The following is an 18634-nucleotide window of genomic DNA, read 5'->3' on the forward strand; positions in this document are numbered from 1 at the left end:
AGCGTGTCGGAGGAAACACTGTGCAGCCGGCAACCGAAGTCAGCATGCATGCATGCGTCCGGCCGCCACAAGGAGTTGCTAGAGCGCGATGGGACAAGGACGTCCCGTTCGGCCAAACCATCCCCTTGCCTGGACGATGCTGGGCCAATTGTGCATTGCCCTATGAGACTCCCGATCACAGCCGGTTGTGATACAGCCTGGATTAGAACCAGGGACTGTAGTTACGCCTCTAGTGACGCCAATGACAAGCATACCCATAAAATGATGCAGCCACCACCATGCTTGACAATATGAAGAGTGGTAGTCAGTGATATATTGGATTTGCCCCAAACATAATGCTTTGTATTCAGGATATAAAGTTCATTTCTTTGCCAATTCTTTTTGCAGTATTACTTTAGTGCCAACAGCCTCTCTATTCTCTCATGTGATTTCAGGTCCTCTGACTGGGAATGTGTGTTGCAGTTTTACTTTAGTGCCTCATTGCAAACAGGATGCATGTTTTGGATAGCATCAGTAAAATCTGTTGAAATAAAAACCACAGATAAATAAACCGAACATAGTACAATTAAACAATACATAGATCAGAAATAGTTACACATTATAGAGATCCATTCATGGATGTACAGGTCTGTTGGATAAACGTTCAGAAATGTCCGCTGCTGATTTTTTTACCAGGTGTCCCTGGCCCTGTGAATATTGGCCGTGGACAAATTCTCAGTCAAAAACATAAGTCAGAACACAGCCTCTCTATTCTCTCGTGTGATTTCAGATCCTCTGACTGGGAAAATGTCTTTTCACAATGAGAGCAGTGGTATGTCTTCTCCTCCTGTGTATTAGTATGTTGGAAAGGCTTTTCTCCAGTGTGTTTTCTCTCATGCTTTTTCAAACTCCCTGACCACCTAAAACTCTTTTCACACTGGGAACATTGAAAAGGCTTTTCTCCTGTGTGTATTCTCTCATGCGTTTTCAGGCTCACTAACCACCTAAAACTTTTTCCACAGTGAGAACAGTGATAAGGCTTCTCTCCAGTGTGTATTCTCTCATGCTTTTTCAGGACCCATAACCACCTAAAACTCTTTCCACAGTGGGAGCAGTGATAAGGCTTCTCTCCTGTGTGTGTTCTCTCATGCCCAACCAGGGCCCCTAACTGAGTAAAATTCTTTCCACAGTGGGAACAGTGGTAGGGCTTTTCTCCTGTATGTATTCTCTCATGCATTTTCAGGCTCCCTAACCACCTAAAACTCTTTCCACAGTGGGAGCAGTGGTGTTGGTTAGGCGTCTCCGGGTCTGTTTCCTCTGAGGAACTCTTCCCGCTGTCAGAGTCTGGTCTCTCTCCTGCCAAAGACAAACAGATTCTTTAGTTAAACAGAGAGACCTGAACGACACCTGCATTAAATAAAATTGTCTTCCTATGAGGTTTAATCTAGACTAAATCCCTCAGTAACCTGAGGTCAGTTTTCAAAACATTACATCATTAAAAATAAACTTGGTGACAGTGAGATTTAAAAACAAATTATGTAGAGCTCCAAATGTAATTTCTCAGGGAATGTCTTGATGTCATAATAAGAGCTCTATAATACTAGATAATGTCATGTTTATAAGCTGAACAGACCTCTATAATACTAGATGATGTCATATTTATAGGCTGAGCAAATCTCAATAATAGATAATGTCATGTTTATAGACTGAACAGAGCTCTATAATAATAGATAATGTCATGTTAATAGACTGAGCTCTATTATCTATCTGTAGCTTGACAACATTCAGCTGTTTTCGTGATATGTATTATCTAACACTTACAATTTCTTTCCTTTTTGGTTACTAAACAGTTATATCAACATTTAGCAACTAAGTTAAACTAGCAACATTAGCAAACCCGTTAGCTATATTTCAGAGGTTAAAAGTTGTATATTAAATGTGCCACAGTCAAATTTTACAATATACAGAATGTAGCACAAAATGTGTACATATTACTTTTTTGAAATCTCTCATAACCAACTTAACTAAAACCTAACTTAATAACTTACATGAATTGACAAGGTACAAATCTGTCGTTCTGCCCCTGAACAGGCAGTTACTGTTCCTAGGCCATCATTGAAAATAAGAATTTGTTCTTAACTGACTTGCCTGGTTAAATAAAGGTAAAATAAATTAAAAAATATATATAGAAAAATCAGTGGTCAGCTAGCTAGAAGGGTGTATGTAGTCGTAGTTAATATTATTTTTGTTTCTTATTGACTATTTTAATTGAAAGCTATCACAGTAAGGTAGTTATGTTGGATAAATAAAACACATAAGAAGCCGTATGTATCTTACATTAAAGGGCCAATGCAGCCATTTAAAAAAAAATCTCAACATCAAATCCTTTCTGGGTAATGATGAAGTAGCTTCCTGGTTTTGTTTCAAAGATGTCCACTGTCTGGGTGTTCACTCCTCCCACAGGTTACTATAGCAACATACATCACCCCACACGGGTTACTATAGCAACACACATCGCATGTCATTTATATCTTGTTTGTCAATTCTGAGTGACATTAAAGTTGTGAATTAGCTAATCCATTGTTAAAGTTTTGTTGGTGACCCGCTCTTTGGTGGTATACACATCTTACAGTATAGTTATCAATTCCTACATTAAATAATAACATATTCAAGCACAAACATTCAGTAGAATGCTGCTTTAAAACCACCCATCAGTTCAACAATAGCTTGTGCTCCTCTTTTTAAGACAGTACTTACTGGTGTTAATCAGATCGCCCGTCTCCTCCGCCTGCTCATGTTCTTCCTTCTCCTCCTTCAATGTGACAGTTATCTCTCCCTCCTTCACTCCAAAAATGGCATCCGCCTCTTCTTTTACTGTAACACCCTCCTCCTCTTTCACTCTGAACGAGTCTTCCTCTTCTTTCACTGTAACGTCTTTCTCTTCTTTCACTGTAAAAGCCTCACCCTCTACCTCTTGTTTTACTGTGACCACCTCCTCTTCCTTCTCCTCTTTCACGACAATGTTCAGCCCCAGAGCTTCTTTCTCCGTCCAGCAGACCTCTTCTTCTTTAATAGGAGGGGAGAAGTTTAGGGAGCTCATGGTCGGGGATGTTAGCTAGCTAGCATTAGCGACTAGCCTAGCGCTATGCAAATGTAAAACATCTGCCTAACTAACAGCATAAATATGAAAATAAATGGGGCAAATAACTATAAAACAGAAGTATGTTTAAAAAACATAGGCAAATATGCAAATAAACAGTCTAAAAAGCTTGAATGTTTAGGCTATGTCGCCTAGTAAGCTACTGAAGTGACTGACTCGCTTTTGTTGTTGAAGTGTCCGGTCCACTAGATTATACGTCACACTGGCAGCGTCGTCATCAGCTGACTGGAGTGGGTAACGCGGTATAAGGAAATGTTTATTTTATTTCCTGACAAAAAAGGGTGTTTTTAAAATGTAATTAATTAAATAATAATATTATATTGATACGTCCAAAGGAAAGCATTGCTTAGTGAAGATGTGTAATAAATGAGAATTTAAACTTGACATCTAACGCTGCATTTAAGGCAATGTCATATTCATTCAGTCAAACAAACGCTCTGCAGCCTAGTTTAACAGTGATCTACGTTCTATGAAAGCTGCTGGGAGAAAGCTTTGTTTTCCTTGAGCTATTCTCCAGTTAACTGATGCAGTTAGGCCCTGGTATATCAACAGACTGCATACAAAAAGGCACTGAACACAAGTTATACTTTACCAATCTCATTGCAAATGGTGACCGGAACCCCATAATTACATTTTCTGCATTAAAGAAATTAGTTCAACCACTCGCTAACTCCTCCTTTACCCACTCCATTGAATAAAGTACCATTTTTCATGCATTTTTCAAATCCCCAAATCTGAAATAAAGAGCATTTACATCACTGTACAATCTACCCCTTGATTCAGACCTGCCCCCCTGCTTCATACTGAGCCTCCCAGCTGCAGTTTCACCACATTCTCATTGATAACCCCAACATCTGTCTCTGAAATGGTCCATAATATGAGGTCAACTACCTGCCCCTTGAACCCTGTCATACAATCATAAATCACTTTCTTAATTCAGGCACTGTGCCTAATTCCCTTAGAACTGCCTCCATCAAACCAACATGAACCCTTCTAGTCTGGCTAGATACTACAGAACTACCTCTCTACCAACAATCTGCATGAACCCTTCCAGTCTGACTAGATACTACAGAATGACCCCTCTACCAACAATCTGCATGAACCCTTCCAGTCTGAATAGATACTACAGAATGACCCCTCTACCAACAATCTGCATGAACCCTTCCAGTCTGAATAGATACTACAGAATGACCCCTCTACCAACAATCTACATGAACCCTGTAGTTGTATAAAGTCTGGCTGTATACAACTACAGAACTACCTCTTAACTATAGGTGGCTGGTGGAACCTTAATAGTATTGTAGTGGAGCTAGTACAATAAGTTGTGGAGACCATCATAGTATAGTAGTGGAGCTAGTACAATAACAAGGTGTGGAGACCATCATAGTATAGTAGTGGAGCTCAGTCAATAACAAGGTGTGGAGACCATCATAGTATAGTAGTGGAGCCAGGACAATAACAAGGTGTGGAGACCATAGTATAGTAGTGGAGCCAGTACAATAACAAGGTGTGGAGACCATCATCATGTAGTAGTGTAGCTAGTACAATAACAAGGTGTGGAGACCATCACAGTATAGTAGTGGAGCTAGTACAATAACAAGGTGTGGAGACCATCACAGTATAGTAGTGGAGCTAGTACAATAACAAGGTGTGGAGACCATCATAGTATAGTAGTGGAGCTAGTACAATAACAAGGTGTGGAGACCATCACAGTATAGTAGTGGAGCTAGTACAATAACAAGGTGTGGAGACCATCATAGTATAGTAGTGGTACTAGTAGTGGAGCTAGTACAATAACAAGGTGTGGAGACCATCATAGCATAGTAGTGGAGCTAGTACAATAACAAGGTGTGGAGACCATCATAGTATAGTAGTGGAGCTAGTACAATAACAAGGTGTGGAGACCATCATAGTATAGTAGTGGAGCTAGAGTCCTGTCCAGGGGAAGTACTTGTACATCAAGCTGCCTCACACTACAGAAACAGCTCCTGCTACTATGAGCCGTTCTGGCTCAGACAAGCCAAGGCTACTTACTTCCTTATATAATAATTTACATTTAGCAATGTCCAGATCATATTATGAACTACATCAGAGGGTTTATACTTGTATACAACCAATCAAAGATAATAATGAAAACGAAATACACATGTTAAAATATTTAATGTGATTTTAGATCAAGATGAATAAACAGAAAAAGGCCTGTTGTTTTGGTCAGATTTTCATGTCTGATTTCATTTAAACAATATGATTTAATGTGACAAACAAAAACACTAATTCTCAGTCAAAAACACAAGTCAGAACACAGTCTCTCTATTCTCTCATGTGATGTCAGGTCCTCTGAGTGGGAAAATGTCTTTCCACAATGAGAGCAGTGGTATGTCTTCTCCCCCTATGTATGTATTCTTTCATGCTTATTCAGATGCCTTAACCGGTTAAATCTTTTTCCACACAGGGATCAGTGGGGTACGTCTTATCCCCTCCTGTGTGTGTCAGGCCCCCTAACTTGGTAAAACTCTTTCCACACAAGGAGCATTGGTAGAGCTTTTCTTGTGTGTGTCCCCTCTACCAACAATCTGCATGAACCCTTCCAGTCTGAATAGATACTACAGAATGACCCCTCTACCAACAATCTACATGAACCCTGTAGTTGTATAAAGTCTGGCTGTATACAACTACAGAACTACCTCTTAACTATAGGTGGCTGGTGGAACCTTAATAGTATTGTAGTGGAGCTAGTACAATAAGTTGTGGAGACCATCATAGTATAGTAGTGGAGCTAGTACAATAACAAGGTGTGGAGACCATCATAGTATAGTAGTGGAGCTCAGTCAATAACAAGGTGTGGAGACCATCATAGTATAGTAGTGGAGCCAGGACAATAACAAGGTGTGGAGACCATAGTATAGTAGTGGAGCCAGTACAATAACAAGGTGTGGAGACCATCATCATGTAGTAGTGTAGCTAGTACAATAACAAGGTGTGGAGACCATCATAGTATAGTAGTGGAGCTAGTACAATAACAAGGTGTGGAGACCATCACAGTATAGTAGTGGAGCTAGTACAATAACAAGGTGTGGAGACCATCATAGTATAGTAGTGGAGCTAGTACAATAACAAGGTGTGGAGACCATCACAGTATAGTAGTGGAGCTAGTACAATAACAAGGTGTGTCTGATTTCATTTAAACAATATGATTTAATGTGACAAACAAAAACACTAATTCTCAGTCAATTCTCAGTCAAAAACACAAGTCAGAACACAGTCTCTCTATTCTCTCATGTGATGTCAGGTCCTCTGAGTGGGAAAATGTCTTTCCACAATGAGAGCAGTGGTATGTCTTCTCCCCCTATGTATGTATTCTTTCATGCTTATTCAGATGCCTTAACCGGTTAAATCTTTTTCCACACAGGGATCAGTGGGGTACGTCTTATCCCCTCCTGTGTGTGTCAGGCCCCCTAACTTGGTAAAACTCTTTCCACACAAGGAGCATTGGTAGAGCTTTTCTTGTGTGTGTCCCCTCTCATGCTTTTTCAGACTCGTTAACCACCTAAACCTCTTTTCACACTGGGAACAGTGGAAGGGCTTTTCTCCTGTATGTATTCTCTCATGTGCTTTCAGATGTAGTAATCGTGTAAAACTATTTCCAGAGTAAGAGCAGTGGTGTTGTCTCGCTGGTTTGGGCATCTCTGTGTCTGGTTCCTCTGAAGGACTCTTTCTGCTGTCAGAGTGAGAGTCTGGTCTCTCTTCTGCCAAAGACAGAGTAATTGGTTTAATACTAAAGAGAGACCTGAATGAAATCTCCACATAATTGAACTGTTTTCCTATGAGGTTTAATCCAGATACCTCAATAACCTGAGGTCAGTCTCCACAACATTACATCATTAAACAAAAACTTGGTGACGGTGAGATTGTCATGTTTATAGGTCATGTTTAGGCTGAGCAGAGCTCTATAATAATTGATAATGTCATATTTTAGGCTGAGCAGAGCTCTATAATAATAGATAATGTCATGTTTTAGGCTGAGCAGAGCTCTATAATAATAGATAATGTAATGTTTAGGCTGAGCAGAGCTCTATAATAATAGATAATGTAATGTTTAGGCTGAGCAGAGCTCTATAATAATAGATAATGTCATGTTTTAGGCTGAGCAGAGCTCTAAAATAATAGATAATGTCATGTTATAGGCTGAGCAGAGCTCTAAAATAATATATTTTGTCATGTTATAGGCTGAGCAGAGCTCTAAAATAATAGATAATGTCATGTTTTAGGCTGAGCAGAGGTCTATAATAATAGATAATGTCATGTTTTAGGCTGAGCAGAGCTCTATAATAATATATAATGTCATGTTTTAGGCTGAGCAGAGCTCTATAATAACATATATTACTATTTCAGTCAATGTTACAGGCTGCATTTGATCCAATGTTAATAACGTTTTGTTGGTGGCCCACTTCATCTCTAAAGTTATAATTACTATATTTTCTAAATGATAATTCTTTAGTTCAGCCTTTCCTTCAAATGGCTATTTTGGCCATGTTTTTTTGTAGACTTACAAACTTTTGCTAATATGTTCAGTCTCCCCAAAACGCTTGTCCTTTTGCTAATATGTTCAGTCTTCCCAAAACACTTGTCCTTTTGCTAATATGTTCAGTCTCCCCAAAACGCTTGTCCTTTTGCTAATATGTTCAGTCTCCCCAAAATGCTTGTCCTTTTGCAAATATGTTCAGTCTCCCCAAAACACTTGTCCTTTTGCTAATATGTTCAGTCTCCCCAAAATGCTTGTCCTTTTGCTAATATGTTCAGTCTCCCCAAAACACTTGTCCTTTTGCTAATATGTTCAGTCTCCCCAAAACGCTTGTCCTTTTGCAAATATGTTCAATCTCCCCAAAACACTTGTCCTTTTGCTAATATGTTCAGTCTCCCCAAAACACTTGTCCTTTTGCTAATATGTTCAGTCTCCCCAAAACGCTTGTACTTTTGCTAATATGTTCAGTCTCCCCAAAACACTTGTCCTTTTGCTAATATGTTCAGTCTGTCCAAAACACTTGTTCTTTTGCTAATATGTTCAGTCTCCCCAAAACACGTGTCCATTTCATGTCAATAATGCTTCTTATTTTCTGTATTTCTCCAACATTATTTAGAAATCTGCTTTTTGAGGGGTTACACACGCCATGCAAGGTCTACAATAGACACACGTCAAACGTTTCATTTTGCCATTCTGTGAGACAATATAGTTGTGATTTTGTGGTGTGTGGAGGGGGGGGGGACTCTGATGGTATACACATGTTACAGTTAAGCAATAAGACCCGAGGAAGTGTGGTATATGTCCAATAGAGCATGGTTAAAGACTGTTCTTATGCACAACGCAATGCAGAGTGCCTGGATACAGCACTTAGCGGTGGTGTATTGGCCATATATCACAAACCCGGGGTGACTTATTGCAATTATAATCTGGTTACCAATGTAATTAGAACAGTAAAAATACATGTTTTGTCATACCCATGGTATACGGCCTGATATACCATGGCTGTCAGCCAATCAGAATTCAGGGATTTAATTGGGTGGGTATAATTTGTGGAACGTTCCAACAGGAATCCGTTCGCAAAAAGCATTTGCGGGTGAACTCTGTTGCGCCTCAATTGGGGAATCGCTGTGGTTGAAATGTAACTAATGACCGCAAGCCCCAGTATTTTATTAGCTAGGTGGCTTGTACACAATTGTTACCTACTCGTATTACAGAAGCATGCATTGTATTTTGCCTAGTTCTCTCTGTGTTAATCCTTTTCCCCAAATATAGCAGGTAACTTGTGTCTATGTCGATGTTGTTGAGTTCATCTTGCCTAGTTAAATAAAGATGAAATAAATTAGAACATTTAAAATATATACTTTGACCTATTTCAGGTAACCCCAAGATGTTTGATTCACTACAGCTGCTTTTGAATAACTTTCCAGTCGTTTTTGCTTTACATTCCGACTTTTGAACGTCTGTTTATTGGACATATATATTAGTGTCTAATAAAAAAGTAGGGATGAGTGTGTGAATTGGATCATTTTCCTTTCCGGCTTAGCATTCAAAATGCAAAAAGTACTTTTGGGTGCCAGGGAAACTGTATGGAGTAAAAAAATATATAATTTTCTTCAAAAATTGAATGTTGTATAAGAAACGGAAAGAGTAAAAGTACAGATACAAAAACAAACCCAGATATAAACATAATGTAGTGGAGTAGTTTAAATACATTTTTGTTAAGTAATTTATTCCACAAATTATACCCACCCTTTTTCTCCGTCCAGCAGACCTCCGCTTCTTTAACTGTAGGGGTGCAGCATCGCCTGAAAGACGCACATCGCCGTCTGCTGACTGGAGGGGAAACGCAGTTGAGGATCATATTTTATTTTCAGACAAAGATTATTTTTAATGGATTTAATTAAATAATACTATTATATTGACACATACAAAGACAATAAAGTGTTGATTGACTAGTACGAATATTTTTTTTTTACTACAGCACATTTAATGCAGTTTCTCTAAGTTAGACTAAATCTAAATAAGTAGCCAGCTACTGTCGGTCTATACCGTTCCTACATGGTGTAACAATACATCATGTAGATGTATATAATGAACAAACTAGGTCTAGGTCAGACTGGAGTGGGAAACGCAGTTGAGAGAAATATTTTATTTTCAGATAAAGTTAATTTTAATAAATAAATAAAATACTTTAGTTTACAGCGCATTCGGAAAGTATTCAGACCCCTTGTCTTTTTCCACATTTTGTAACCTTATAGCCTTATTCTAAAATGGATTAAATAGAACATGTTCCTCATCAATCTACACACAATACTGCGTAATGACAAAGCAAAAGCAGGTTTTTAGAAATTATTGGAAATATATTACAAATAAAAAAACAGAAATACCTTATTTTACACAAGTATTCAGACCCTTTGCTATGAGACATATTAGGGACATATTCAATCTCTCCCTATCCCATCTGGACAAGAGGAATACCTATGCAAGAATGCTGTTCATTGACTATAGCTCAGCATTCAACACCATAGTACCCTCCAAGCTCTTCATTAAGCTTGAGGCCCTGGGTCTGAACCCTGCCCGACTTCCTGACGGGCCACCCCCAGGTGGTGAAGGTAGGAAAAAACACCTCAATGTCGCTGATACCCACAAGGATGGGTGCTCAGCCCCCTCCTGTACTTCCTGTTCACCCATGACTGCGTGGCCACGCACGCCTCAATCATCAAGTTTGCAGACGACACAACAGTAGTAGGCCTGATTACCAGCAATGATGAGACAACCCACAGGGCGGAGGTGAGGGCCCTGGGAGTGTGGTGCAAGGACAATAACCTCTCGCCCAACGTCAACAAAACAAAGGAGATGATCGTGGACTTCAGGAAACAGCAGAGGATGCACCCCCCTACCTACATCGATGGGACGCAGTGGAGGAGGTTGCAAGTTTAAAGTTCCTCGTCGTACACATCACTGACAAACTGAAATGGTCCACCCACACAGAAACGTGGTGAAGAAGGTGCAACAGCGACTCTTCAACCCCAGGAGGCTGAAGAAATTTGGCTTGGCACCTAAAACCCTCACAAACCTTTACAGATGCACAATTGAGAGCATCCTGTCAGGCTGTCTCACCGCCTGTTACGGCAACTGATACCGCCTGATGCGGCCCAACACACTTTTGAGAAAGTTTAGTCTCCTGGTAAAAAAAACACTTTGCCAAAAAACCCATGCAAATTGCTGGAAGTGTGCCAATTTTCTGGATCTACTTTTGATGAAATAAGGAAAATATTCAATTTACTTCCAGGGAAAAGATTGTACAATAAAACCGGACTAAAAGTTCAAATCCCCACCTGCTCCTTGATTATCTATAATAATTCTGGGCACTCAACAAAACATATAGCGTCCTCCATTACTCTGGGTACAGCATACCTCTGAAAGCAATCTGCACAAACCTGGTTACATTCGACATATCAAGCTTTTGACTTTATAAACAGTTGGCAGGCATGCTGTAACGTCTCCTTTGCCAGTCAACATGATTAAACACAACTGTTACAGTGGCTTAAATGAAGGAATGGAATGGAACACTTAGATTCTAAATAGAGGAAAAGATGGAATGGACTATTAGATTCCAAATAGAGTAAAGGATGGAATGGAAATCTATTAGATTCTTTATAGAGGAACGGATGGAATGGAACACTATTAGATTCTATATAGAGGAAAGTATGGAACGGAACACTATTAGATTCTAAATAGAGGAAAGGATGGAATGGACAATAATAGATTCTAAATAGAGTAAAGGATGGAATGGACACTATTAGATTCTATATAGAGGAAAAGATGGAATGGACACTATTAGATTCTAAATAGAAGGAAGGATGGAATGGAAATCAATTAGATTCTTTATAGAGGAACGGATGGAATGGAACACTATTAGATTCTAAATAGAGGAAAGTATGGAACGGAACACTATTAGATTCTAAATAGAGGAAAGGATGGAACGGAACACTATTAGATTCTAAATAGAGGAAAGGATGGAACGGAACACTATTAGATTCTAAATAGAGGAAAGGATGGAATGGACACTATTAGATTCTATATAGAGGAAAGCAACACTGTTACATTCTAAATAGAGGAAAGAATGGAGTGGACACTATTAGATTATAAATAGAGGAAAATATGGAATGGTTACAATTAGATTCTATATAGAGGAAAGGATGGAATGGACACTATTAGATTCTAAATAGAGGGAAAAGTTGGAATGGATACAATTAGATTCTATATAGAGGAAAGGATGGAATGGACAATAATAGATTCTAAATAGAGTAAAGGATGGAATGGACACATTTAGATGTAATATAGAGGAAAGGATGGAATGGACACTATTAGATTTAATATAGAGGAAAGAATGGAGTGGACACTATTAGATTTAATATAGAGGAAAGAATGGAGTGGACACTATTAGATTCTAAATAGAGGAAAGGATGGAATGGATACAATTAGATTCTATATAGAGGAAAGGATGGAATGGACAATAATAGATTCTAAATAGAGTAAAGGATGGAATGGACACTATTAGATTTAATATAGAGGAAAGAATGGAGTGGACACTATTAGATTCTAAATAGAGGAAAGAATGGAATGGACACTATTAGATTTAATATAGAGGAAAGAATGGAGTGGACACTATTAGATTCTAAATAGAGGAAAGAATGGAATGGACACTATTAGATTTAATATAGAGGAAAGGATGGAATGGAACACTATTAGATTCTAAATAGAGGAAAGGATGGAATGGAACACTATTAGATTCTAAATAGAGGAAAGGATGGAATGGAACACTATTAGATTCTAAATAGAGGAAAGGATGGAATGGAACACTATTAGATTCTAAATAGAGGAAAGGATTGAATGGAACACTCAGATTGGAAATAGCAGTGAGGTCACAAACAGGTCCCATCCTCAAGTCTCTCTTTTTGAAGTGAGTTTGGAGAATCACTATGCAGCATCTTAAAAATAGTTTATATGTCTGAACTTAGAATCAAATAGACTTCCCTTTATTTAATCAGATATGTAAATTGAGAACCAATACACATTTACAATGACAATCTTAATGAATAAATACTAATATCAATCTATTTAATAATTAACATGTTTGAAAAATCCCAACTATATAGTGAACAACATTTCAGGGTTTACACTTGCATTCAATCAATCTTAAGTTCATAATTAAAACATAATATATTTTTGTTAACTCTTATAATCTGACTTTCGACATTATCATGTTTTGAGCTGGAAAAGAAAACGTAGACCTATTTTTCAGTATGATTTCATTCATACAATATGATTTAATGTAGCATGAACAAAAACACAATTTCTCAATCAAAAACATAAGTCAGAACACAGCCTCTCTATTCTCTCGTGTGATTTCAGATCCTTTGACTGGGAAAATGTCTTTTCACAATGAGAGCAGTGGTATGTCTTCTCCTCCTGTGTATTAGTATGTTGGAAAGGCTTTTCTCCCGTGTGTTTTCTCTCATGCCTTTTCAAGCTCCCTAACCGGGTAAAACTCTTTTCACACCGGGAACATTGGTAAGGCTTTTCTCCTGAGTGTATTCTCTCATGCGCTTTCAGGCTCCCTCGATGGGTAAAACTCTTTTCACACCGGGAACATTGGTAAGGCTTTTCTCCTGTGTGTATTCTCTCATGCTCCTTCAGGCTCGCATACCACCTAAAATTCCTTTCACAGTGGGAACAGTGATAAGGCTTCTCTCCAGTGTGTCCCCTCTCATGTGTTTTCAGGCTCCCTAACTGAGTAAAACTCTTTACACAGTGGGAACAGTGGTAAGGCTTCTCTCCAGAGTGTATTCTCATATGTATTTTCAGGTTCCCTAACCCAGTAAATATCTTTCCACACTGAGAGCAGTGGTAGGTCTTCCTATCTTCTGTGTGTATTTCTTCATGTTGTTTCAGGTACCGTAACTGGGTAAACCTCTTTCCACACTGGGAACATTGGAAACGCTTTTCTCTTGTGTGTGTCCTCTCATGCTCTTTTAGGTTCCCTAACTTGGTAAAACTCTTTCCACAGTGGGAGCAATCGTAAGGGTTTTCTCCTGTATGCGTTCTCTCATGTGCTTTGAGGTTCCTTAACCACTTAAAACTCTTTCCACACTGGGAACAGCGGTGTTGTCTCGCTGGTTTGTGCGTCTCTGGGTCCGATTCCCCTGCAGGACTCTCCACGCTGTCAGAGTGAGAGTCTGGTCCCTCTCCTACCAAAGACAAACAGAGTATTTAGTTAAATACTAAACAGAGAACTGAATTAAACCTCCATAAAATAAAACTGCCTTCCTGTGAAGCTAGATTCCTCAAAAACCTGAAGTCGTTTTTTCAGAAACATTCCATAATTTAATAAAAACCTGGTGGCCGCCCTAATAATAATAATGTAGAACATAAAATCAAATCTTTCTATCATGTTTATAGGCTGAGCAGAGCTCTAAAATAGGGAAAGGGGGATACCTAGTCAGTTGTACAACTGAATGGATTCAAGTGAAATGTGTGTCCCGCATTTAACCCAACCCCTCTGAATCAGAGAGGTGTGGGGGGCTGCCTTAATCGACATCCATGTCATCAGCGCCCGGGGAACAGTGGGTTAACTGCCTTGCTCAGGGGCAGAATGAAAGCTTTTTACCTTGTCAGCTCGGGGATTTGACCCAGCAACCTTTCGGTTACTGGCCCAACGCTCCTACCTGCCAGGCTACATAATGTCGTATTTTAGGCTGAGCAGAATTCTAGAATAATAGATAATGTTGTGTTTATAGGCTGATCAGAGCTCTATAATAATAGATAATGTCATGTTTATAGGCTGACCAGAGCTCTATAATAATAGATAATGTCATGTTTAGGTTGAACAGAGCTCTAAAATAATATATATTGTCATGTTTATAGGCTGAGCAGAGCTCTATAATAATAGATAATGTCATGTTAATAGACTGAGCTCTATTATCTATCTATAGCTTGACAACATTCAGCTGTTTTCATGATATGTTTTATCTAACACTTACAGTTTCTTTCCTTTTTGGTTACTAGGCAGTTCTATCAACATTTAGCAACTACGTTAAACTAGCAACATTGGCAAACCCGTCAGCTATATTTCAGAGGTTAAAGGTTTTATATTCAAATTTTATAATAAAACTCTCATAACCTAATTTAACTCACATGAATTGCAATAAAAATCGGTGGTCAGCTAGCTAGAAGTGTGAATATAGTCAAAGTTATTATAATTATTTTTGTTTCTTGTTGACTATTTTAATTGAAAGCTATCACAGTAAGGTAGTTATGTTGGATAAATAAAACACATAAGAAGCCGTATGTATCTTACATTAAAGGGCCAATGCAGCTATTTTAAATCTCAACCTCAAATTCTTTCTGGGTAACGAAGAAGTTCATTCCTGGTTTTGTTTTCAAAGATGTTCACTGTCTGGGTGTTCACTTCCCCCACGGGTTACTATAGCAACACACATCACCCCCACGGGTTACTATAGCAACACACATCACCTATCATTTATAACTTGTTTGTCAATTCTGAGTGACATTAAAGTTGTGAATTTTCTAATCCATTGTTAAGGTTTTGTTGGTGACCCGCTCTCTTTGGTGGTATACACATCTTACAGTGTAGTTATCCATTCCTACATTAAATAATAACATATTCAAGCATAAACATTCAGTAGAATGCTGCTTTAAAACCACCCATCAGTTCAACAATAGTTTGTGCTCCTGTTTTTAAGACAGTACTTACTGGTTTGAATCAGATCGCCTGTCTCCTCCTCCTGCTCATGTTCTTCCTTCTCCTCCTTCAATGTAACAGTTATCTCTCCCTCCTTCACTCCAAAAACTGCATCCTCCTCTTTTATTGTAACATCCTCCTCCTCTTTCACTTTGAACGCGTCTTTCTCTTCTTCTTTCACTGTAACAGCCTCACCCTCTACTTCTTGTTTTACTGTGACATCCTCCTCTTTCACGACAATGTTCAGCCACAGACCCTCTTTCTCCGTCCAGCAGACCTCCTCTTCTTTAGCAGGAGGGCAGTAGATTGGTGAGCTCATGGTAGGATGTGGTAGCCAGCTAACCTTGCTAGTTAGCGACTAGCCTAGTGATAGGCTAATTTATCAAGCCAGCTACCGTTACCCGACTAAACGGAAATATGACATTAAATGGGGAAATTAGTTATATGACAGAATTATGCTTAAAATACAGAGCCAAATATGCACCGAAGCAGTCTAAACAGCTTGAATGTTTCGGCTAGGAAATTACCGCGGTGGCTGACTAGATGTTATTGAAGAAGCGTCCCGTCCACTAAATTATACGTCACGCTGATCGCGTCGCCTGAAAGACGCACATCGCCATCTGTTACTGGAGTGGTTAACGCAGATAAATGTTTATTTTATTTCCAGACCAAAAAATTAATTTTAACATTTATTTGATTAAATAACAATACAATGGTCAGACAACTGCAGATTTGTAATAAATATGAATTTAAAACCTACTTCTACGTTCTACCAACCCAACAGATGTTTATACTACAGGGAATATTAACCAATGAGGTGGGTCTTTCCACATTCTACCAACCCAACAGATGTTTCTACTATGAAGCAACGCTTTCAGGTTAATTAAAGTTTAATTCCCAAATAGCAAATACAGGTTTGGTACATTATCAGGTATTGGAGGGTTGAAAGATGATGCACAACAACGGTTTCTTCCAGGAAACCACGACTCCAATAACCACCGCGGTCGAAATAAATGTAAAGTACGTCACCATCGAAACGACTACCGCTACAATCGACCTGTTCGCAATACATGGGCATAGGGATCTGAACTCATTGATCTGTCAGTAAGCTATGTCTACATGGGATCTGACCTTATAGATCTGTCAGTAAGCTATGTTTACATGGGTATTGGGATCTCAGCTATGGTATAATTCGTCAACCGTTCCATCGCATCTTAGTTAATGTAGAGACAAACGATTATGCATTTTTTTAATCATAAAGTTAATTCACAAATCACAAATAACGGAGCATGAGTTCAAATATACTTTTTATTACTTCATAATAAAAGCCGAGCAACTGCCTTCCAGCACACATGTTTTCTACATTTGTCCTTCTTACGTCACACTCATAGTAATTCCTCTTATTGGCTCATCACCTCTGGCATTTAGCCACCGTCATCCTACTGCCTTCATATTAGGACATGGAACCTGTAGTCTCACATAAATAGTTGCATGCATGTAGGACCATAGCAACATACCTTGGCACTCAACAAGAATAACCAATACATGACACCCTGCTGACTCCACTGAAAGAGGAACCCCTGTTCTGGAAAATACCCAAGAGGTGTAACCATAGTTGGACATAACAGTTACAAGAATAACCACGTGTATGTCTAATGGTGTCCAATGACCTAGAGCACATGGAGCACTAGTTTTGCTGGCTCCTTCTGAAATAAATAATTGCCACATATGTACTGAAAAATTCACAATACTATGTTCTTGCTTATTGTGCAGTGGATGATTAAAATCCCTGTATGCCTATGGATGCGTAGCTAGCTATCTAGCCGATCTGTGTATGGACCCAAACATTTGGTATACATTTTAGTTCAGAACCTAGCTATGAACCTCAACTATCATAGCCAGTTGTATCAACTCCAAAACAGCCTGAATGACATTAATGAAGCCTATGGATTGAGTAGAATATAATATCATGTTGTGCCAAGGATGCAAGTCATATATACATGTAGTTATTACCATGCATGAGATCCCCACATTGTAGCCTGTACATTTAATATATTATCTGATCATGTACTCTACCTTGGCAAATAAAGGTGCAGTTTTGGAATGAATGTCTTTGAGATTTCTTTTCAGTCATATCCAATACCAGGATTATCAAATTCCAGTCTTTGAATGATGCTGTGTCTGCATGTATGTATTACAATTATACACTTCAACAGTGTTTACCAATCTTGGTCCTGGGACATCAATGGTTACACATTGTAACTAATAGACTAGAAACATGATTTAACTAGTTAATTCATATATACAGAGATAGAATTTTAAAAAACAGTACACTCCACTTCCTATGCATCATGTAAATACTCTTAACACCGGTTCATCTCAATATCTAATTTCCTTCATCTGCATTGATCTGATAAACACAGGACAGGTGGAGTATTTCATCACATTACACTTCATTTCAACCAGTAGAGAATGTGAAACGCTTTATTGAAAAGCTCATTATCCAAGTGTTATAAATACAAGTTCAATCTGTACTTCAACGCACAGATGTCGTGCATTATAAAAAAAGAGGAGGTGGCGAGAGAGGTGTAAAAGACAGAAGGGGAAAGAGGTAAGAACATAGGAGCATGGAAGGCAGCACATGATTGATGAATCACAGTGCTACCTAAATATTATTTCGGGTGAGGTGGCGATGATTGGACTGGGGGTTGGCATCCTCTCACATCAAAACATACAGTGCCTTGCGAAAGTATTCGGCCCCCTTGAACTTTGCGACCTTTTGCCACATTTCAGGCTTCAAACATAAAGATATAAAACTGTATTTTTTTGTGAAGAATCAACAACAAGTGGGACACAATCATGAAGTGGAACGACATTTATTGGATATTTCAAACTTTTTTAACAAATTGAAAAATTGGGCGTGCAAAATTATTCAGCCCCCTTAAGTTAATACTTTGTAGCGCCACCTTTTGCTGCGATTACAGCTGTAAGTCGCTTGGGGTATGTCTCTATCAGTTTTGCACATCGAGAGACTGAAATGTTTTCCCATTCCTCCTTGCAAAACAGCTCGAGCAGGTTGGATGGAGAGCATTTGTGAACAGCAGTTTTCAGTTCTTTCCACAGATTCTCGATTGGATTCAGGTCTGGAATTTGACTTGGCCATTCTAACACCTGGATATGTTTATTTTTGAACCATTCCATTGTA

At 38.7% G+C, this 18634-nt stretch overlaps 1 protein-coding gene and 1 long non-coding RNA gene across 2 annotated transcripts; both read right to left on the minus strand.

The window, feature by feature from the left end:
- Positions 1–298: 298 nt before the first annotated feature.
- LOC116355356 (zinc finger protein 558-like) lies at positions 299–3366 on the minus strand. Its single transcript, XM_031798771.1, has 2 exons — positions 2737–3366; positions 299–1335 (listed from the first exon to the last, which is right to left on the minus strand). Exons 1-2 carry the CDS (start codon positions 3077–3079, stop codon positions 719–721), a joined length of 960 nt encoding a protein of 319 aa, XP_031654631.1. The 5' UTR covers positions 3080–3366; the 3' UTR covers positions 299–718.
- A 9321-nt stretch (positions 3367–12687) lies between these two features.
- On the minus strand, positions 12688–16023 carry LOC116355562 (uncharacterized). The gene is made up of 2 exons (XR_004204573.1): positions 15442–16023; positions 12688–13915 (listed from the first exon to the last, which is right to left on the minus strand). It is a non-coding gene; the product is annotated as an uncharacterized LOC116355562 (long non-coding RNA).
- Between the last annotated feature and the right edge of the window lie 2611 nt (positions 16024–18634).

This window comes from Oncorhynchus kisutch, linkage group LG20 (assembly GCF_002021735.2).
Source record: "Oncorhynchus kisutch isolate 150728-3 linkage group LG20, Okis_V2, whole genome shotgun sequence".
In the NCBI taxonomy this organism is placed as follows: domain Eukaryota; kingdom Metazoa; phylum Chordata; class Actinopteri; order Salmoniformes; family Salmonidae; genus Oncorhynchus; species Oncorhynchus kisutch.